Source organism: Engraulis encrasicolus, unplaced genomic scaffold (genome assembly GCF_034702125.1).
Source record: "Engraulis encrasicolus isolate BLACKSEA-1 unplaced genomic scaffold, IST_EnEncr_1.0 scaffold_157_np1212, whole genome shotgun sequence".
In the NCBI taxonomy this organism is placed as follows: Eukaryota; Metazoa; Chordata; class Actinopteri; order Clupeiformes; family Engraulidae; genus Engraulis; species Engraulis encrasicolus.
The window spans coordinates 14886-38659 of NW_026945098.1; the positions used below are offsets into that span (position 1 = coordinate 14886).

General features: G+C 42.3%; 1 protein-coding gene across 1 annotated transcript in view; it reads left to right on the plus strand.

The window, feature by feature from the left end:
- The first annotated feature begins 11570 nt into the window (after window positions 1–11570).
- LOC134442425 (NACHT, LRR and PYD domains-containing protein 1 homolog) overlaps window positions 11571–23774 on the plus strand; it is a 15181-nt gene continuing 2977 nt past the window's right edge. Inside the window, exons 1-4 of the mRNA XM_063192597.1 lie at window positions 11571–13251; window positions 17344–17508; window positions 21693–21809; window positions 23145–23169. Of these exons, the coding sequence (XP_063048667.1) occupies window positions 11594–13251; window positions 17344–17508; window positions 21693–21809; window positions 23145–23169 (1965 nt within the window). The 5' untranslated portion in view covers window positions 11571–11593. The remainder of the gene's footprint in view (window positions 13252–17343; window positions 17509–21692; window positions 21810–23144; window positions 23170–23774) is intronic.

The following is a 23774-nucleotide window of genomic DNA, read 5'->3' on the forward strand; positions in this document are numbered from 1 at the left end:
TAGGAGCCTGGTTAACATTCATCCCCAATGGCTGCCTGATGTGAGTGATGTTACTGTTCAGCTGGGGAATGACTTCACCTCCCACGGGGCTCCCGCGTTTTGAGGAGTGTCCTGTCAACGGCCGCGGACAATGTTGAGGAGCAACTCGGCTTGCGTTTTTCATACAGCACAACTGATGCTTAGGCCTTCATTGTGGACAAAGCGTGTCGGAGGAGTAGCCTAGTCCTACATGGTTCCCGTCGGAGTTAGAAGGTAGGCTACCAGAAAATAGTGATGGCAATATGAAGCCTTTTAAAATGTCGAGGCCTTCCAGCAAAATACTTGATTCTGCTAGTGCAAACCATTCTAACTTAAAGGTCCACTAAGTTAACAAGAATGGTTTGCACTAGCAGAATCATAGCCTTCATTCCGTTGCAGCCAGCCATGAATGGTCGTGCACTCAGAGAAGTAATTTGTTTGGATTTATTCGGAATTTATTGGGATGTATTAATTTTTCACAGTATTTAAAAACTACCCTTCCCATGCCTTCGAAAACAGACAGTCTCCTTTCGTCGGCAATGTTCCTCATGCCTGTGAAAACATCCACTCTTTGGCACGACAGTTGTTGTTGGAAAAAAAACGCAAGTGTGTGTGCGTCTTGTGTGTGCGCCTCTAACACAATTTACAAAGTACGTGCTCTCCTCAAAAATGAACATGTCTAGTTTTCACCCACTTACTAATAGCCTAACCCACAGCTGCATCATGCCGAGCGCGTTTTAATTATAGCCTAAGCCGACTTAAAACGTCCCCCGTAACTGAACAATTTCACAGCGCATTGCAGACTATCAGAACGGTCATTTACCTTTGATCTCATGGTTTGATACGAGCCTCGAAGCTGGCACGCCCCCTTAAGACGCAGGCCTCGAGGTCTCGCTTACCAGGAAATGGTTTAGGCTTGGTTTAGGCTATTACGGTCTGAAACGGAGTATGAAACTGTGTCTGGAATTAACGAGGTAAAACTACCATATAGGCTATCCTACTTGACCGTTAGGAATGACTTCTAGGCCAGGCTATCCGGACTTTGAGTAGGCCTACTGCCATGATTCAGTAATAAGCCAACCAACTTTGTTTCATTGCCTTCTCTCCGCGCTTTCATACGCATACTTTCTCTCTCACACACACACCACACACGCCCTTTCATTTTCGTTACGCGGCCGAAAAGTTTGTTTTGGTGGTTAGCCCTATAGCCTACTTAAAACAACCGAAAACGCACGGGGCCAGGTTTGTGGTTCGATTGGACGTTTGTATTTTGATGTTGTTGTAGAATGTGGGACTGTGATTTGTTAGCCTATGGCGTGAACAGGAACTCAATATGCTTTGATTGCAATAGTTCGTTGGGCGCCAGGCAATCGAAGCTGACACCCGTCACAAAAAAGGAATAGGCTACACACCAGTAGATCTACAGTAGTATGCATTTAATACAGGTATGTGTTGAAGAACGTTACTATTGCATGGTAGTGTTCGATTCTAGTTCATATTAGTAGTTATTATGTTAATAGATGATAAAAGTATTTTTATAGGCCTGTGTGTGTGTGTGTGTGTGTGTGTGTGTGTGTGTGTGTGTGTGTGTGTGTGCATGAATATTTGTAAGTTTGTGTGTGTGATAGGCTACTTTTGTAATAGCCTAATATTAATAACATTAGCTGTGCTTTGATAAGTGTTGTGATCTCTGACAGGAGACAGACAGGGATATTGTTCATACTGTGTTGAGATCAGTGATGTGTGTTGGTGAGAGTTGAGGTCTATATCTGATGTAGGCTGGAAGAGAAATGTGGAAGCTCATACACATGAACATCTCACACATAATTAATTACATTAGGCCTGCATTACTTGCTGTAGGCCTATGAGTTGCATTAAGGGCTGCTGTGCTCAGGAGAATTTGAAAGGATAATAATAATAATAATAATAATAATAATAATAATAACGCAGGCTATTTTATTTATATGCTTCTTTCAAAACACTCAAGGACACTATAGAGAGTTACAACCATAAAGAGTTAAACATTTATAATGAATAGACTAGCTGAAACATATGAGTTGAATCTGGATTCGACAGCCCCCTATGCAAACAGACCTCCACAGACTCCAGGCCTGTCCTCCACTAAAACCCTCTGGTTGCTATAATGGTGGAGAAGTTCAGGAAGACCAGCAGCCAAGCTGCTGCTGCTGCTGTTATTACACACGGCCACTAGAGGGCAGCAGTACTTCGTGAATGCGGCACACCACTGCCCATCCAGAAAGTTTGGAGAGCCACATGTGAAACAAAATTATGGGTGCATTCCAGTATGTGACCTTGCGTCCTCCACTTGGGCTTGTGGCCTCACGTTTTGCTGATGCCCCACCTCCAAGGAGAAAACAATTAAGTTGCCCTGCTGTCAGCCCATCCAAAACAATTTTTGGACTATTCTATAAGACTAAACTTCATTCATCATCCCAATTTGCAAATGTGGAAATGACTTTACAATTGAGCTTTTGCGAGATATAGAAATATAATGCTGTTGTCAGCAGGGCTGTAGTCAAGTCCACCTTTGTAGAGTCCAAGACAAGTCCAAGACCAGTACTAGTCAAGTCCGAGACAAGTCTGAGTCCAAAGAGGTTCGAGTCCGAGACAAGACAGAGTCCAAAAAGATTCGAGTACAAGTGAAGTCCGAATCACATGTCGGTCAGTGTTTGACAATGAAAAGGATGAATGTCAATAGTGTGAACCTTAGAAGATAACCTATATGGCATGGATGTGAAGACAAAACTTGTTTGTTATTGGATTTCAAGCTCCACTTTACAATATATGATGGCCAGTGTTCTAAACAAAACTTAATGACAGACCCGGCGAGTCCAAAAGCCTAATTTGGCAAGACCATTGTCCGAGTCCAAGACAAGTCCGAGTCCAAACAATACCGAGTCCGAGACAAGTCCAAGTCCATAAAAAAACGGACTTGAGACCGGACTCGGCGACTCGAGTACTACAACCCTGGTTGTCAGTGATGTCATCACGACGTATCACTTCCTGGTACGAGAGCACAAACAGATGCAGGTGCAGTGAGGTGGATTTCTAATGATCAATATTCTATTGCAGATGCAGTGAGGTGGATTTCTAATCATCAGTATTCTATTGCAGATGCAGTGAGGTGGATTTCTAATGATCAATATTCTATTGCAGATGCAGTGAGGTGGATTTCTAATCATCAGTATTCTATTGCAGATGCAGTGAGGTGGATTTCTAATTATCATTATTCTATTGCAGATGCAGTGAGGTGGATTTCTAATTATCAATATGCTATTTTCAGATGCAGTGAGGTGGATTTCTAATGATCAATATTCTATTTCAGATGCAGTGAGGTGGATTTCTAATGATCAATATTCTATTGCAGATGCAGTGAGGTGGATTTCTAATTATCATTATTCTATTGCAGATGCAGTGAGGTGGATTTCTAATGATCAATATTCTATTGCAGATGCAGTGAGGTGGATTTCTAATGATCAGTATTCTATTGCAGATGCAGTGAGGTGAATTTCTAATCATCATTATTCTATTTAAGATGCAGTGAGGTGGATTTCTAATCAAGTCAAGTCAAGTTTATTGTCAATTTCTTTACATGCACTGGTCATACAAAGATGCAGACATAGACTAATCTAGGTAAGGACATAGACAGTATAGACATAGACAGTACTCATACATGGACATAAGACAGTATGGACATAGACATTGCTCATACAGACATTTAAAGTGCAAGACTGGACAACAGAAGACTTGTAGAGAACATACATTAAGAGGAGGTATTTTGTTGTGCTTTTTCTAAAAGTCCTTTATAGCGTTCTGACATAGTAATAGTAGCATTTGAAGAAAATAAATAATTAAAAAAGGTTTATTAAATACACCAGCAGCAGTATGTGTGTGTGTGTGTGTGTGTGTGTGTGTGTGTGTTTGTATGTGTTTTGTGTGCGTGTGTGTGTGTGTGTGTGTGTGTGTGTGTGTGTGTGTGTGTGTGTGTGTGTGTGTGTGTGTGTGTGTGTGTGTGTGTGTGTGTGTGTGTGTTTAGTGCAGGTAGAAAGTGCGGTGTGCGTCTGTGTGTGTGTCTGTGTACCTGTGTATGTGTGTGTGTGTGTGTGTGTGAGTATGAGTTGTGTGTCAGTGTGTGTATGTTTGGGTTTAGTGCAGAAAGTGCGGTGTGCTTGTGTGTATGTGTGTGTGTGTGTGTGTGTGTGTGTGTGTGTGTGTGTGTGTGTGTGTGTGTGTATGTATGTGTGTGTGTGTGTGTGCATGTGTATGTTTTGAGTTAGTGCAGGTTGAAAGTTCAGTCACAGATGTAGTAGTGCAGGTGGAATATTCAGTCGCAGATATGGTGGTGGGGATGAGGGGGGGGAGCGTTGTCAGTGGCCTGGCTGGCTAGAGGCTGACAGTGAAGGGAGAGTGGGTTGAGTGTTCAGTATCTTGATTGCTTGATGCATCGTGCTGCTTGCAAGCCTGGTGGTACGGGAACGGAGGCGCCTGTACCTCTTTCCAGAGGGCAGGAGGCTGAACAGTTTGTGTGCAGGGTGGCTTGTGTCTTTGATGATCATCAGTGCTTTCCGGGTGAGGCGTGCGGTGTAAATGTCCTGCAGGGAGGGGAGTGGTACTCCAATGATCTTCTTCGCTGTGTTCACAACACGCTGGAGTGTCTTCCTGTTTTTCTCCGTGCAGCTTCCTCCCCACACTGTGATGCAGCTGGACACGACGCTCTCTATGGTTCCTCTGTAGAATGTTGTCATGATGGAGGGTGTAGCACTTGCCTTCTTTAGTTTGCGCAAGAAGTAGAGACGCTGATGGGCCTTCTTCGCCAGTGATGTAGTGTTGGTGGTCCAAGAGAGGTCGTCGCTGATGTGCACTCCAAGGAACTTGGTGCTGCTCACTCTCTCCACAGCATCACCGTCGATGGTCAGTGGTGGCAGTTGTTTTTGGACCCTCTGAAAGTTGACAACAATCTCCTTGGTCTTGTTGACATTCAGCAGGAGGTTGTTGTCTTTGCACCATCTGGCCAGCAGGTCTACTTCTTCTCTGTAGTGGGTCTCATCGCCCTTAGTGATGAGGCCCACCAGTGTTGTATCATCCGCAAACTTCACTAGATGGTTAGTGCTGTGGGTCGTTGTGCAGTCATGTGTCAGCAGCGTGAACAGCAGGGGGCAGAGAACACAACCTTGCGGAGCCCCCGTGCTCAGGGTCAGGGTGCTTGAGGTGTTATTCCCTACCCGTACTGCTTGTGGTCTCTGCATCAGGAAGTCCAGCAGCCAGTTGCAGAGGGAGGTGCTGAAACCTAGTTTGTCCAGTTTTCTGATGAGTTGTTGTGGTATTATGGTATTGAATGCTGAACTGAAGTCAATGAACAGCATTCTCACATATGAGTCTTTATTGTCCAAGTGGGTGAGGGCTGGATGGAGGGCAGAGCAGATTGCATCCTCCGTGGATCGCTTGGCTCGGTATGCGAACTGGTAGGGGTCCAGGGTGGGGGGTAGGGTGGCTTTGATGTGTGACAGGACTAGCCGTTCGAAGCACTTCATGATTATGGGCGTCAGTGCTACTAATCATCAGTATTCTATTGCAGATGCAGTGAGGTGGATTTCTAATGATCAATATTCTATTGCAGATGCAGTGAGGTGGATTTCTAATCATCAGTATTCTATTGCAGATGCAGTGAGGTGGATTTCTAATCATCAGTATTCTATTGCAGATGCAGTGAGGTGGATTTCTAATCATCAGTATTCTATTGCAGATGCAGTGAGGTGGATTTCTGACAGGACCTGATGGACCCCCAAACAAACCTGCAGGAAACCAAAGATGGTCCTCCAGTGGCAGGTGAGATAGTTAAGATGAGTTAATATTTTAAGATTAATGATGGATGATTATAGGGGTGTGTTTGTCATAGGGAGCTGGTTGATCAGTATAGAAGAGCAATAGGTAGGGAGATTGTTAAAACATTTAAACAAAATGTCCCTACTCGTGTGCTGGTGGACACACATGTGCAGAATCTCCACCTAAAGCCAGATGATCAATATTCTATTGCAGATGCAGTGAGGTGGATTTCTGACAGGACTCGTGTGCTGGTGGACACACATGTGCAGAATCTCCACCTAAAGCCAGAGGTAAGCACTGGAAACCCTGCCATGTAGTCTACCCTAGGGCTGGGGCAGCCCAAACATTAACCCTATCCAGACTGGGAGGGGGCTAAAAGTGCCCGCACCAACTTTGATATCGTATAATTCCTTAACGACTTAAGCTATGACTACAAAGCGTGGTGACTTTTCCTAAAATATAGTTGGGTACAGTTTAGTACCAAAAGATTATGTTGATCATTTTTGCCGTTGCCATGGCAACGGTTTTCTGACAGATATGTCTGACTGAAAATCACTGATCTTAGTCTCATTATTGTTCCTTTTTCCTATTTTTTTGTTATCTCCATTAGCATCAGACAGCTTTGTGAGCATTAAAGTGGTCTGAAGCATATAATCATTAAAATTTAAGTGCATCACCTAAACTTGATGGAAAATACATTTTGGCGAGACTTTGGGCATTATAATCAGATAATGATGTCATAATGACGTCATAATGCCAGATAATGACACAAAAATTATGTCATTCATAGATGTCCATATGTAGATCATCTCCCCAAAGTTTGGTGGTCATACCGTATTCCGTTCATGAGTTATGAGGGGGGGGGGGGGGTCAAAAGAGCCCCCCCCCAGGCCCAGGAATGCCAAAAAAGCCCAGTCTGAATAGGGTTAATGCAGTCGATTGTCATGACAGAGAAGAGTCTTCACTTGCATCCTGAAGGTTGGGAGAGATGAGTCTAGTCTTGCTGCCTCTGGGAGTTGGTTCCACCACTGAGGGACAATGACAGAACAGTCAGAAAATGTTTTGTCCGTTAATATTGCTAGATTTTCCATTGAATAGTTTGTCCGCTCATATTGCTAGGCTAATCCCACCGAAGTCCAAAAGGGTGTCCCTGCTGAAAACGTTTGGGAACTACTGGACTAGATGATTACACCACATACTGGACTAGACGATTACACCACATCAGGGCTTGACATTAACTTTTTCACCCACCGGCCTCTGTGGCTAGTGGTTTTCCAGAGTCACTAGCCATTCAGGTATTCCACTAGCCTTATATAGGTTTTTTTGTGATTTTTAATCACCATAGTGTACGTCTAACCTCAGAAGATGAGGTGCTAAAGCAAGATGAGTGTATAGCTTTCTACATGGAGATATATCAAGCATATAGAAACCGAGTTACTGAGCTATTTTGTGAACTTAAATGCAAACAATTGATACAGAAGGGGAGAACAATAGAATATAGGCTATGATGCGTATGTCACCCAGGAATAAGCTGCCAGCCAAATTGGCTAGTGACAATAAAAGCATTACTAGCCACAGCCAAATTTTACCAGCATTTGGATGGTTGGCTGGTGCCAGTGTCAAACCCTGCACCACATACTGGACTAGTCGATTACACCACATACTGGTTTTCAAAATCTCTGATGTGCAACTACATGAGTATCATTGTGTGTGTGTGTGTGTGTGTGTGTGTGTGCGCGCGCGCGTGTGTGTCTGTGTGTCTGTCTGTCTGTAGAATCCCCCGTTGATGTGTTTATGGAGGACGTCTCCTCAGAGCCGCTTACTGCCACCAGCTCAGCTCAGGATGGAGGCCATGTTGGGAGCCCTCATATCTCAGCTCAGGATGGCGGCCATATTGTGGCTCCTCATCTCTCAGCTCAGGATGGCAGCCATGTTGTGGCTCCTCATATTTCCCAGTGTGCCGTTCAGGGGAACCTCACCATCACCTCACATCACCACCACTGCCATGGTGAGTTACATTAGGTGCAGTAGGTGCATTCCACTTTGCAGAACGTCTACATACGCACGCACACAGAAATGCATTCTGGACTGAAAATGTTGCATGATGGTTAGAAATCTTCTCCGACAGATTTCATTCATGTTGCAACGAAGATGCAATGTGTGTCATGATGTCAAACTCTCATGGGATCAATGCAGTCGCAGAAGGACCTTGCAACTCCTGCAGTTGCTTATCTCTGTTGATGGTCTGCATAGTGTATGCAGTGACGCACCCTTAAACTGGTTGGCCAAAACTTCACTGACATTTGTGTAGAAGCGTTGTAAATTTCTATAAATTTGTGGTCGGCTTTAAATGCGCTGTGTATAGCACAACCCACGCCCTGACAGCAAGTTCTCGCTGATACTGTATACTTCTCATCGTTGGCCAACGTTTCCTGAAGTCAAATGCACCAATTTACACTGTCACTGCTACCACGAGTGATACTGACGCCGTAACCATAACACAAAATTGACGCTTTCACAGCCCCGCCTTAATGGAGTTTTTGTTTGTTGTGATTATACCATATGTTAACAGATAAAACATATACAGTATATCCACATTTTAAAATATCCAGATATGCGTAACCAGCACCTAAAGTTGTTCCTGTGCCCCTCTGTAGGTCCTGGGAATTCAGTTCTAATGACACGTGCTCAGGAAACAGGTGAGTGGCACGTTTCACATGAACACTAGGGGTGTAAATAATATGCAATTTGAATGGATGCATCAATCCTACAGCCCACGATTCAATTAATCGATTCATCCACAAGAGGTTTAATTAATCGTTACTAATCGATTTTTGGCAATTATTGCACTCATTTTGTGAGGCATTTTATTTCTCTCAGTAACACTGACCATAGTAAAGATGCTCCTCAAATTAAATATTTCAGCTTTTGTTGATTTATTTAACATTTCAAACATCAGCCAAGACAGTAGGGTAAAACAAAATATGATGAAGAAGATGCCTGAAGAAGATCTATGATCGAAACGCTGCTCCTAATAAATTAAGTCTTTTGCAAGCAGTGTGCAGATCCTTTCCAGCTCCAACATAAAACAAAATATGAACCATTGATTTGAATCGAATCGTGGAGCATTTTCAAGTATCAAAAATAATTGAATCGCTGGCCTAAGAAATCTATATCGAAAATCCAAATCCATTACAGCATGTATTACTATTTGCATATTGTAGGCGTTATTACCCCTAAAGTTTAATTCATTTCCCCTCATTTTACGAATGCCTGCCATTTTGTAAAATACAGACACCATTTTGTTTCCTACTGTACCTGATCAGATTACATACGTGGCTCAGCCCCGCCCCGTATGTATAAAACTCCAGGTCAAGGTATGCATACCGCTTTCGCTATCGCTATTCCCCTAGGCCCGACGCCCTAGGCCGGACCCCGACTTCCTCCATCGAGATGTGAGACGTGTCGAAACACGTCTCCTTTAGAGGGACGTCTATTTTAGAAATTATTGAAACTGTAAGTTATCTTGGCCAGGTTAACACTACAGTCGATATATTTCTTCCTTCAACCGGTTTTCGTTTGTATTGCATTTGACTTTTGCGGACCCTACTAGGATAACAGTGAGTCAGGACCCACGAGGAACTCACGCGCTATAGGATAACTTTTGTACGGACAATTGTTAATCTTTTTACTAGTACCGAGTTCAAGGACCTCGCCTAGAGTCTACGAAGACTCGGCTGAGCCTGATGGTCTGTTCCCCAAGAGAGTGTGGACAGCCGGTATAGTTATTACGCGTGGAACGGACCTGCGTGCACCCGCCGTTCTCACTGGGCCTTCGCAGGACGGCCCCGCAGAGACAATCGGACTACACAACGAAATACCACTTTTCTTTTCCCCGTTCAACGAAGCAAGACTTTTTGGACATATTGCAACCTCGCGCCGGAACCGCGTGGTATCGCTCGGACCCCAGACAGTAGCCTACCCGAGCAGCTTGGAGAACAAAAGGACCTCGTGCGCACGAAGACGCACACACCCACTTCGCCCGAGAGATCAAAGGACCTCTCTCTCTCTTCCTACCAAGGATAACGCAGTAAGCACGGAAATTGGGCAAAGATATTCAGTTAGAACTGTTACATAGCTTTGAGGAGTTGTGTTTAAATATCCACACTTGTAGAGTGTGATATATTTTATTTTGGGTTTATTTTGTTCTATCTGTTCTTTCTTTCCTTTCTCTCTTTCTCCACTCTCATCACCACAGATAGCCACACGCTATTCTTAGTTTACATTAGTTGCAATATTGCCATAGGCCATACTTGCACCCTCATGTAAATTATCCACTCACAGAGATACACGTACCCGTGTTTTAACCCATAGAGTTTTCGAATCGAGGACGTAAGCTATTGTCGGAAAAGCGCGCCAAACGCTCCCTTTTCCCTCCCCCCACACATACTGTAAAGCCTTTAGACAAAGGACAGTATTCTCTGATTAGCTTGAATTCTCATCTTGAAGATAAGTTCCCGCTTCATCAGACGAAAGCTTAACGCCCCTCCTCGTATCTCATATTTCGGTCCTGCGCGCAAGCGCTGCGCAGAATCATTTGAACCATAGTTCATAGAACATACATCTCTCACTCTCCCTCTCTCTTCCCACCGCTCCGCACACGCGGTAATAGAGGTGCGCCGCGCTCACAGAAAGCGCTCGCCACTCGCCCCTCCTCTCTCTCTCTTTTTCTCTCTCTCGCATAGCGTACACACACACACACACACACACACACACACACACACACACACACACACACACATACAGTACATGCATAGCGCATCCCCTCATACCCCGTGTATATATTGTATACTTTACCTAAGTTCTTATGCCCTGCAAGTCACATTGACTGTATCAGTGTTATGACCGGATGATGCTTTTACAATAAATGTACATTGTGGTGAACTGTGTTTGTCTTATTTGAACAATTTCTACGAAGTCAACCAGAAAAGAATTCACACAAAACCTTCAGATTATTAGTCAATAATGGTCATGATTTTATGAGACGGTCATGAACCGTGTTTTATGCAATCATTAATTAGACAATTGACGATTCCATAAGTACACACCTACACATTATTGATACCCAGCGTGAAGAGTTTAACACACTCTTCATGCATCATTTCTTATACTCTTATTCCTCACATATAGTAATAACACATTACATATTTGGAACTGTATAAGAATTGTATACTTATTAATGTAATTATAATTACATTACTGTACTTCCCTTACATTTAACGTCGTACCCATTAATTGTAGTTTTACCTACATATTTTGGTGCCCGTGTGTGAGGAAGAATAGTCCCCGTAGCCATAAATGTAGTTTTACCTACATATTTTAGTGCCCCTGCGTGAGGAAGAATATTCCTCACGTCCAATAATGTGGGATTACCCCTACAATATATAAACTGGAATTGAATACTCATCAGAGTGTTTTCAATGTGTTCACTTTGAAACAATGGTGTTGCTTCTTCAATGGTGTTGCGTCTTCAATGTTGTTGCTTCTTCTGCTGTAGGAAACAATGCAACACTTGTTCTATCAACTGCCTAATAACAATAATGTAATAACTACACCAGGTGACAATCATTTTAACACTTACAACATGAATTACACAAGAGCTTAACAATTTCTGCTGGAATTATGCTTTCCTACAGACAAATCGCCAACGATTGCAGAGTTCAAAGCACAGATGTGTTCACATTATGAAGCGTTGCAAGAGTATAATTCTTTACCTGGAGAAGAGGTCCTGCTGACTGACCGCTACACTCCACTGCTGATCATTGAGAAACACCGAGATCAGGAGGAGAGGGAGAAGGAGATTTGCAGGAGTGGACCAGGCTTCATTGGTGCCAGAATTGAGGAATATAAAAGCACCACAGTGGACCAGTTCTTTAGGCCCAAAGATAATGGCCGCATTCCCAGAGCAGTGATTCTTCAGGGCAATTCTGGTCATGGCAAGTCCCTTACTGCTCAGAAGATCATACTGGACTGGGCATCAGGAAGTCTCTACCAGAATCAGTTTGCACTCGTTTTACATCTGAGCTGCAAAGAACTCAACCTCATATACAGTAAAGGAGTGCAAAAGAGTGTTGCAGGTCTTGTTAGCTTGAGCCAGAAATTTACCCCACTGGTCCTAAAGACACTGAAGGACTTGCCTCAGAAGGTGCTCCTTCTTCTTGATGGATTTGACGAGCTCCAATTCCCAGTGTGTGAAGTCAGCAATTCTCCTGTGAAAGACCTTTCCACACCAGCTCCTGTTGAGGTCATCCTGGGTGCGCTGCTGAAGGGGAGCATCCTCTCTGAGTGCCACCTGCTGGTCACCACCAGGCCCTCTGCTTCAGGTGAACTGAACAAGCTGCTCAAACGTCCTGTACGCTGCACTGAGGTGCTGGGCTTCACTGAGGAGGGCGTACACGAGTACATCAAGAGGTTCTGTAAAGATGACGAGGTCTGGAAGAATGTATCCAGCAGAGTAATGTCAAATGAAACGCTCTTCACCTCCTGCTTCATTCCTGTCATCTGCTGGATCGTGTGCACTGTATTTAGGAACCATTTGCAAAAGAATGTAGAAATGACTAATAGTCTGCAAACAACCACCTCAATATTTGTCAACTTTGTGTCGATTCTGCTGAAGCACCACTGCTGGGGTTTGAAGCAGCCTGTAGCAGCTCTGCTGAAGAGCCTGGGCCAGCTGGCAGAGACAGGGAGACAGAAACAGCAAGTTCTGTTCAGCAAGGGAGTTGTGTTCAACACAGTATCCGACCCAACCAGTGTCCCCTTCCTGTGTAAATTTCTCGTGAAGGAGACAGTGGACATGGTGGAAATGTTCAGTTTCATGCATCTGAGCTTTCAGGAATTCTTCTCTGCCCTCCACTACATACTGTCCCAAGATGAAGAGATGATCAAGGAGTTGCTCGCATCCACAAGGCACCCCAAAGACAGAATCCATCGTCTACCTGTCATTCAGTTCCTCTTTGGTCTTTCAAATGTGAAGGTGATGCAAGTTCTGCAGAAGCATGGCCTGAACCCCAACCCTCAATCTAAAGAGCAGCTTAAAGAGTGGGTACTCTATCATATCAACAAAAATTCTCAGAAAAAACATGTGATGCGCTTCATTCTCCACTGTCTGTACGAGCTCCACGAAGAGGAGTTTGTGAAGAGTACAATGGCAATATGGGGTAAGGTGAGCTTTGTGTCCATCTCTCTGACGAGGACAGACTGCTGGGTGCTGCTGTACTGCCTGCAGTGTTGCCCCACCATCCCAAGTCTGGAGCTGAAACGGTGCAACATCACAGCAGATAAGATGAGATTGCTGCAGCCTGCTCTGAGCAGGTGTCAAGAGCTGGGGTGAGTGTGAAATGCATTCCTGTGTGTGTGTGTGTGTGTGTGTGTGTGTGTGTGTGTGTGTGTGTGTGTGTGTGTGTGTGTGTGTGTGTGTGTGTGTGTGTGTGTGTGTGTGTGTGTGTGTGTGTGTGTGTGTGGTGAACCTGACAATAAGACATATCTCTCTTCAAGGTTATATGTGGTGAACCTGACAATTAGACATACGTACAGCATCTCCAAAGAGGGCAGACAATAGGAAGATACTTCAGGCTCTGACTTTTTCCGGGATCCATGTAATGTCAGATGAATGTTGGTCAGGAGACCTTTGGAGTCTTACGGTTGAGAATCAATGGAGTCCTCTTAGGGCTGTAGATGGCGCTAGCACACATCTTGAGCAAGCTTCCACCAAACATCACAAAAAGAGAAGGTGTAGGGGACAATGGGGTGCCTAACATGGCTTTCTTTTAGCCTGGCTTTCTTTTAGCCTGGCTTTCTTTTAGCATGGCTTTCTTTTAGCAAGATCTTGTTATAATGGGCCACCTAACTCTCCACCCCTTCCAGGCAGCTCATAGGGCTGTGAAAGCCAAACTTTTGATTGGGCTGCAATTGACTGATAAAAGCTATTTCCGATCCACCTCGCATTCCCTCCTCAATCAGACTGTGCCTCATAATTAATGATAACCAATAGTGTGGTTGTCGACTTCACTTGGCAAGCGATTTTTGAGTTGTGTGTGTGCAAAAATATGTAATTATTTGGACTACGCAACAGAAATCGCATGTCCAACGTGCAGCCAATATGTCTGACGTGCAGCTAATTTAGCCGTGGTGCAGCGGTCAGGCTGGCTGTGCATCTTCAGCCTCGGTTCATGAGGCGCACTTTGTAATCTCTAACTCAGTTTTGCACAAAATAACCTTTCTTGCGTTCCGAAAATGAGTGGTCTTACAACGCAAATCCGAACTTTTAAAATTTACTGGCATCATATGTGAAATGCGGAGCACATACCAAACGGAATGAGGATTTAGCTTGACTCGCTCCATTTACTCCCAAGCAAATTTTTGAGAGCTTCAGGATCAGAAGAAGAAGGGCGTGACCTAGGTGTCCCATGCCCTCTTTGGAGAGCAAACTCTTTTGGGTGGGCTTTAATCTACCATCTTTGGTGTCTCTCTTCAAAGGTTATATCTAGTGAACCCTGGCCATTGTATGCTTCTCTCTTCAAATGTCATATCTAGTGAACACTGGTCATTGTATGCTTCTCTCTTTAAAGGTTACATGTGGGGGACCTATCAGATGTTGATGTTTCCGATGTGGTTTCAGCTGTGGGAGAAGGGAAGACCATCAATGAGCTATGGTAAGAAAATGAGTTATTATGTAAATGAGTTATTATGCTGCACACTAGAGATATTCTCAAAATGACCTGGTAGGTTACCGAGAGATATGGATAATAGGCCTGGATGTGAATTTTGTTATACAGTCTATTCAAGTAGGCTATAACGTGGCAAATGTTTGCAATGACAGCTCAACTGTCAGCTAACACTGTTAAATCTCACAATTTTTATGATTTAGAATTGCCGTATGCTCATATTCAAAGAAGAATCAAACACTCACTTTACTTCGAGTGACCCATTTTTGATGAACAGTTGCCAAGCACCTTATCGGGCTTTATCTTTTCATCAAGTAGCCTGCATTTCCACAGGCGCACACATTTGGTTATCAGAGCAACAAGGCTATCATATTTCACTGATTCTTGAGAAAGTGGCTAAAACAGGTTGTAATGTTGACAGAAAAAAACAAAGTGAATTACAAAATTATATGGTATATCCACGTAGACTAAGGTCTTGGCTTTTCAGAAATGCACAAGGCCAATCTCCCCATTATGTATTTTTTTCAGAAATCAGGCTTTTCTCCGATCATACCTTGTTTTTTGTCAACACTGTCAGACACAATTAAAAGTTATTAAAATTGTATTGATTTGGTTGCATATGTATCTGGAGTTTTTAAGTGATTATGTGTATTTTTTGGTTCACACATATGCCTTTAAATGTTGAAAATTCACTTTTGTTTTATTTTAATACTGTTTCATGTGTTCTAATTTTAAAATATGTACCGTCATACGATGCTTACTTAACGCCTAAATAGAACAAACAATTTTTTGTAATTTCACAAATATTCGTGTAGGCTTAAATTGGCTATTACTTTGATATTTCAACAACTCCTAAGGAAAATGTTGTAAGCACATTCCTTTAAAATGTCCAAAACTCCTTCTTACGGTGGTGACTTAAGAACTGACGGTGTTGACAGTAATCTGAAAGTGGTGAAAGTGGCCTAATTAGTACCTGCCTTTAGCAAAATAAATAGCCCTCTCAAGTCAATGGCATCTTGCATAAACATTTGCAAAAAAAATGTGTGTGTGCACAGTATGAGCATGTGTTTTTACTTCATTAGTTAGATTATCTAGGAAGGAAGCCACTGGTTGTTGAAAATGTGGTAAAAACAGCTTTTAAGTTGTTCAAATCCAAAATATAGAGGTGTATTATCATAGATGTAGATCTTGGCTGTGCAGTGAATGCATTGGCCAAGCTCTCCATGTTTAACATTTTTCATAAGATGGGCTCTTTCTTGTTTTGTCAACCGCGGCAGACAGAATTAGAAGTAAAAACACATGTTTACTGTATTAAAGTGAATTATTTTAACAATTCAACATAACTGTAGATACTTATTGTATGCATATTCTTAAAACATGTCAAAAACACGTAAAACATGTGTTTTTTGGTGAACTCCATCAGATGTCACCACCGTCAGGTTTTCTGACAAAAAAACCTCCAAATGCACCTCAGTGGTGGCTAGAGTATCATTTTGGATCACAATTATTACTAACATGCCTAGTAATGTTTCATTAACTAGCACAATTTAGTAAAATATGGAACAACATGATGAGCAGAACAAAATCTGACGGTGGTGACATCTGACGGTGTGAGACAAAAAAACACTCTTTTAAATATTATGCATTGTTTGTTCACATTAGCCATTTCATTTTCGCTCTGTTTCTTGGGTGCTTCATACCTTTTCAGAAAAAAAATTATATTTATTAACATTAATGTAATACAATACTATTAAAACCCCCAACGGTGTTGACAGTTTATGGTTGGGACAGTACCAGTGTCCAAACACATTAACAAATTGAGGACAAAATAATAAACTTACAGAAGCTTCAGTGATGGTGAAGTAGGCAGTAGAGCTAAAGGTTTGAAAAGGGGTCCTCAGTAATGAAAATTACCTTGTGCATACCTGATTTTATTGTCTTTTAGAGAAAATCTGACGGTGGTGACCAATATGCTGGACACATTTTGAGCAATCAGTAAATAATAGTAAATATTGTTTTACATCCACTATGTGCACATCTGTAGAACCACTTTAATATGGTCTTCCACATCATGGTGATATTGTTCAATTCTGTTAGTGATTTTTGTATTTTAAGTCAATTGAAATGATGATGCCAGTCCTTGGGACAGGCCTTTTTACAGGGTGTGGACAGGTTTATAGCCATGAAAAGTAATAAAATTACACTTAAATATTTCAAACAACTGTGTATTCGTGTGACAGACCCCTTGGCCATTACCTGGGTTCATTTTGTTTGTGAAAGTTTAGTTGATTTTCAACAGAATTAATAATTTACTGCAGGGACATGTTTTTGCCAAACTTTCAAGAATCAGTGATTTGTAGTTAAATATTTGTTACATACATACCAAACATGACATTTAAATGATTTAGAAGTACCCTATGCTAATATCACAGATGGTTCACCTGTGCAGGGACACCAGGGCAGTGTGAGCGCATCAGGGTTTTCAGTTGTTATGTCTGCAGGCACGTTAGGAAATTCTAACCAGAATACATTGAAATAGCAAAGTGCAAATGGTTGGCAAAAAAAGAAAAAAAAATGCAGGATTGTGACAAGCTGCAATATTGAAAGATGAATCTGTAATGTCGACTAGAAATTTAAATAAAATGTTTATGTAATTTTGTTGTGAAATTTGCCTTCCAGGAGGGCACACAGCCTAGGGGCCCCGGGCCATCTTAATCCGGCCCTGGTTATCATTCATTTCTCTTCTGTGTTACAGCTTACAGCACAGTAGCCTGTCGTATGAGAGCATGCAGCAGATCCTCATTGCTCTCTCTAGGCAGAAGAGTGTGGGAAGGGTTTGGGTTTGCGTGAAGACCATCACCCCCAACACTGTCCAGACTCTCCTGCGCTTCATGAAGAGCTCACAGACTGCAGATGTCGGGTAAGAAACATTTCATACAGTATTTATGACTGGAGGTGGCCCTCCATCTACTTTAAAGCAACACTGTCTAATGTTATGGTTGCCACATAATGACATGTGTTTATTTGGATGGGGGAACAGACAACCCTGAGAATCAACCTCTAGCAAGTGTGTCATTGATGGGTCTACGAACATATGGTATTAATAAAGGAATGCACGTCTGACATGGAGGAGACATGGACAGCAAAATTCAGGGGTTTTTTAAGATAAAGGGTGGAAATGGCCTCCAAGTTGCAATAAAACATCATTTATTGTTACAAGCTATTGTAAATTAAACCTGGTATATCTTTCAACTTGATTTGTTCAGAATATCCCTGATTGAAAAAAGCTGGTACTCATGATCCTAAATTCATAAACTCAAAGTTGCAAGTTGGGTCTTAAATATCACATAGGCTTTATGCATCTATATTTGTGTACACTCGCCTCCAAAAGAGTTGTCGCCTACCCATCTGTTTGGAATAACAGCTAATAACCTGACTTTCAATTAATCACTTGGCTTCAGAAGTCACTCATATGAAAGCTACAACCCTCTCGAATGAAAATGTATGTACAAAAATAAATTGCATGCACCACAGAAAGATTGACCCTTTAATGAACACAGACAGGGCAGATTTTGACAAGACAAAAGTTTTGTCGCCTATCGAACATAATGTGAAAATGAGCAGATAAGTCACTTCAAAACACTTCAAATACGCAGATCGGGTGTCATACTTAGTCTACATACAAGTCTTAACATTGGCAGCCAGTGAAACGTACAAAAGTAAGTTCCCCTGCTGCCTTAAGTTTGTAAGGTAACTCATCTTCAGGGTTATTTTTGTGTGAACTCAGAAATCAAAGTCTGAAAAGTTGATCCAACTACCCTGTTGTTGTCGTCTCAACATTTGTACATGCTTGAATTTGTCCTTAAAAATATCTGACTGTGGGGATGAATATGTGGGACACATTTTGAACAATCAGAAAATAATGGTAAATATTGTTTTTTTAATCTCATTATTTGCTGTTCTGTAGAACTACTTCAATACGTCATCAGGATATTATTCCATTTCATCAGTGTTTTTTTTATTTTCTGTCAATTGAAATGACGTCTGTCCTTAGGACAGCAGGCTTTATAGGGTGTGGGAAGGTGGTGTACAGAAATGCATTCAACTGGCAACATCTGTAGATCCGTAGGCACATACATACATACATACAGTACAGGCCATAAAATGTGTTGATCTATGTTTCTCCTGACTCACTCCTCTCTTTTGGCAGGGTCTCATTGCCCCAGGGGGCGGATGGAACGAAGACTCTGTGTAACATTCTCAATATGACACAAGATGAGGAACATTTTGAGTATGTCACTTTCATCTCAGGACAATAAAAATACAAAAAAAGAACAAAATAAAATAATTGAAATACATGGTATCAAGTGTGCCTTGATACCAGACTGGGGTTGCATGTGGTGGACATCAGTATAGGTGTCTCGGGGCACGCGTGCCATTTTAAGGCTGTTGCCATAGTTACCATTTGTATATACAGCTCCTGGTCAGAAAATAGTATATCATGAAAAAGTTTATTTATTTCCATAATTCCATCAATAATTTTAAACTTCCATGGATTAAAGATTCATTGCCCATATTTCTTCTTACATATTTTGGCCTTTCAGCTCAACAAAACCATGAATTGTGGTGTTCTCAAAATTAGAATATTATAATGAAAATCACCATTTTCTTGATAAAAAGAAAAGAAGTTCTTCTTAAATTACATGTCAATCTTTAGATTTGCTTTCTTTTTTGATATGGTGACCCACACTTCACTTTTCATTATACCCCAGATATTTCCATGCCACTTTTTAGTGCTTTGGTGGTATGGACATTCTAATTAAGCAGAAATAAAACCCCATTGAAAATGAATGGGATGTTATGTCTGGTGAGTTAGAATGACCAGAATGACTGCTGTCATGAGCTCTCAATTGCTAAAGAGCTGTATTTTTTGTCAATCAAGAATCTGATTAGAGCAGTAGATAATTGACAACATTTACAGCTCATTACCAAGAGAGACAATAAAGTAATATGCAATAAAGATGACATTCGAAACAAATATCAGACAATAATTTAGCAAATACTGTAACTATGCATCAAGTGCAGAAGTTTGTGAGTGTACGTATGCTTCATGCTATACTCATTACCTTCCTTTCAGGCTGTTCCTTGTTAACGGTGGAGATGTATCCCCAGACACAGAAACTTCAGGCTTTGTAGCAACATTTTTTCTCCAGGAGATCTCTGGTGTTGTGCTGAAGGAAATCACCTGCAAGTTTCATCAGCTGAGACGTCTGGCAGAAAAGTGAGAGGTTCTAGAGACATACATTTAGCAGTTTCAGGGGTACTAATAAAATGTGTGTGTCTGTATTTGTGTCTGTTTGTGTGTGTGTGTGTGTGTGTGTGTGTGTGTGTGTGTGTGTGTGTGTGTGTGTGTGTGTGTGTGTGTGTGTGTGTGTGTGTGTGTGTGTGTGTGTGTGTGTGTGTTACCTGAATCTTCAGTCCTCTCTTGGCGCATTCAAGTCAACTGAGAACCGTGCCGGTACCCGTTCCCGCACCTAATCGCAAACCAGTCAGCACGTTCAACCCACAGATCTTAGCTTTCGCATAATGAAAAATGTTTGGTTTTCCTCCGTGAACCGTGACAACAACATAGACGTTAGCAGCGGTAACACAGTCACGTGCGGACAAAATTCAGAGTCCAGTATGAACGCGGATGCTTTGCACGTTAGTGCCGAAAGTAACTGGTGTGGATCACACAAACTCCAGACCATGAATACGAAATGAAATGGTGGTATTATGGGATGGTCAGGACCAGGCTAGTGGGCACCGACACTGGCACCGTTCTGGTCGGCCTGACAACAGCAAATGTGAGATGTATGGTCACTCTCTGGACGAACTAACTAACTAACTGGGATCTTGCAGTGAGGTAGTCAGTAATCCAGGTGTGTGTGTGCGTGTGTGTGCATGTGTGTGTGTGTGTGTGTGTGTGTGTGTGTGTGTGTGTGTGTGTGTGTGTGTGTGTGTGTGTGTGTGTGTGTGTGTGTGTGTGTGTGTGTGTGATTTGTAACCTACAGTAGTCCAGAGTATGATGAGCATGTGGATGGTCTGATGACGTACGTGTCCTCTCTACCTGATCTGAAGAAGGTGCGTCTGAGTGCAGGCTGCCTGACTGAGGTGTGGGCCAGGAGAATCCTCTCTCTAATGCAAACATGCCCCCATTTACATGCAGTAGAGTAAGTACCATAAGTCCAAGTCATGTACATGTGTTATACACTAAGTACCATCAGCCCATGTCATGTAAATGTGTTATACAGTAAGTAAGTACCATCAGCCCATGTCAAATCAAGTCAAGTCAAGAGTACTTCATTGTCAAAACTCTATGTAACAGGGTTAGCACAGAAGTTTGAAATTGTGTTTGACCAGTCTCCAATGTGTAGTTTGACTAAAAACATTTCAATAAGACATTGACAATAATCTCTCTCTCACTCACACACACACACACACACACACACACACACACACACACACACACACACACACACACACACACACACACACACACACACACACACACACACACACACACACACACACCGGTACTAGGGGTCAGTCCCCAATTGCACCCGAAAGGGAGCAGTGTGGCGGGATGATAGCATGCTCAGGGTACCTCAGTCATGGAGGAGGATGGGGGAGAGCACTAGTTGATTATTACCCCCACCAACCTGGCGGGTTGGGAGTCCAACCGGCAACCTTTGGGCAGCAAGTCTGAGGCCCTAACCCACCGGTGGGAATCCTATGTCTCGAGGGCCCAAACACGATCAATGTGTGTACACTGGGGATGGTAATCAGGAAATTAAATGGTACTGCATATTTGAATTCAGTACACCAAAACTGTTTGCCGACTTTCTCAAAAAGGCCATTTGGTGACACAATTTTGTGTTTTGGTCTAATACACCACAACGTTATGCAGGTAGTAAATATATGCTATCTGAACATAGCATGTCTGATCTGACTGATGTGAATATTTCATTTTCAAAAATCGGAATTCCATATAATTACTCAATTACAATTACACATATACACTACACAGGTTAAAGGTTCTAACAGTCTGGTTCTATCTTCTAGATTTTTTGCTGCCATCGTGGATGAGACGTTGAAATTGGAATCTGTTTTGGTGCTAGAGGAGGCAGTGGACTTGCTGGTGGAGCAGCTGGCTCAAGACCGCATCGTCAGAATTGGAGGGTAATACTGAGCTGTTCAGTACAACCGTATCAGTCCTCATGAATAGTTTTAGTACTGAGCTGTTCAATACTGAAGAATCACAATGAAAGGGTTAAATGTTTTCTAAGTGTTACTGCCACTGAACACCCGGGAGCGTACTTATGTTCCCCGGGTCCTATGTTCCCCAGGTCCTATGTTCCCCTGTCTTTGTATGGGACCGGGGAACATAGGACCCTTTTTCTAAAAAAAAAAAAAAGGTTCTATGTTCCCCGCATTTTATGTTTCCGAGTTTTCAAATTGTGCCCTTCCCAAAACCATCCCTAAACCTAACCTGCCAGTAATGCAATGTTTCTGAGTTGTACATTTGTGCCCTTCCCAAAACCATCCCTAAACCTAACCTGTCAGTAATGCAATGTTTCTGAGTTGTAAATTTGTGCCCTGACCAAAACTATCCCTAAACCTAACCTGTCAGTAATGCAATGTTTCTGAGTTGTAAATGTGTGCCCTGACCAAAACTATCCCTAAACCTAACCTGTCAGAGGTGCAACAACAACCTGCACTTTGACTGCGGCAGTAGTCTACTTGGAAGCAACGGGGAACATAGAACCCTTTTCTGAAAAACAGGGTCCTAAGTTCCTCGGTTGCGGGGAACATAGGACCCGGGGAACATAGGGATGACCCCGAACTCCCTATGTCAATGGTTCTTAAAGGTGCACTGTGTAACATTTTTAGTAGTTTATTTCCAGAATTTATGCTGCCCATTCACTAATGTTACCCTTTTCATGAATACTTAACACCACCGTCAAATTCTAAGTATTCATTATGACTGGGAAAATTGCACACTTCATATATGAAAGGAGGGTCTTTTCCTTGGTCCGCCATTTTGAATTTCCAGAAATAGGCATTTTTAACTGAAACACTTACTGCCCTTTGGTCACACTACTAAATATTAGTTCATTAATTAGTAAATATTCATGAAAATATCAAATTTGGCAGTAGACAGCACAATTTCACCGATCAGCATAGTTGCAATACCTACTTTGGCCACCATCTTACACAGTGCACCTTTAACCTTTTTTTTCTAAAAACAACCCCTTACCTTTGCCAAAGACAAGCAGCATACCCCCATCCCAAACTTCTACTCATGTGTATGTGTAATATCATTTAAATGATTAATTGCAATGATTCCTGCTTTAGACATTATTCAATACCTTAATTACTTAACATGGGGACCAAAGCATGATTGAATTTGGTTTTGTTTTGGCCTAATTATAATGTTCCCAAGCAGAATTTTGGTCACAATGGCAACTCAAACACAATTCTGCGTACCCCCTGGAATCTCTGGTGCACCCCCAGGGGGTACCCGCACCCCAGAACTTTTGTGAATTACTGTAGCCTACGTGTAAGCTAGTTGACAACATAATTTCTCCCTGGGGGGATCAGTAAGGTTACTTCTCTACTATACTCTAATTTGTGTGTGTGTGTATGTCAAGTAATTATGCGTCTTTTCAGGAAAATGTGCAGATTGAATCGGTGTAGGAGATTGAGGGACCGGAACCTTCCATGTAATGAGGAGCTGTGATGAACATTCCACCAGGAGGAAGAGGAGGAGCTTAATCACACATACACACACACACACAGCTTTCAGATTGTGTAACAACTCCTTTTTAAGCATTTGTTAAGCATGGGTAGAAATGCATTTGGAACTTTTTTTAAATCATTTGTAAGGGTCAACATTGCCAGGGGACATTCTGGATTCCAATTTTGGGTTTTACATTTAAATACTTCCCGGCGGCCCTGGTGCCTTCACTCTCCCTTTACTGGTTTGTTGTCTCTCACATGAGTGAGAAGCCCAACTGGGAAACTCCCAAATCCCATTGCCATTGTGACACACCATTCCACAGCACACACGTGCACATTGCACACAAAGAAATTGCATTTATTTTTGCCTCATCCGTGCAACGGGGGCTGCCCAAACGGCACTCC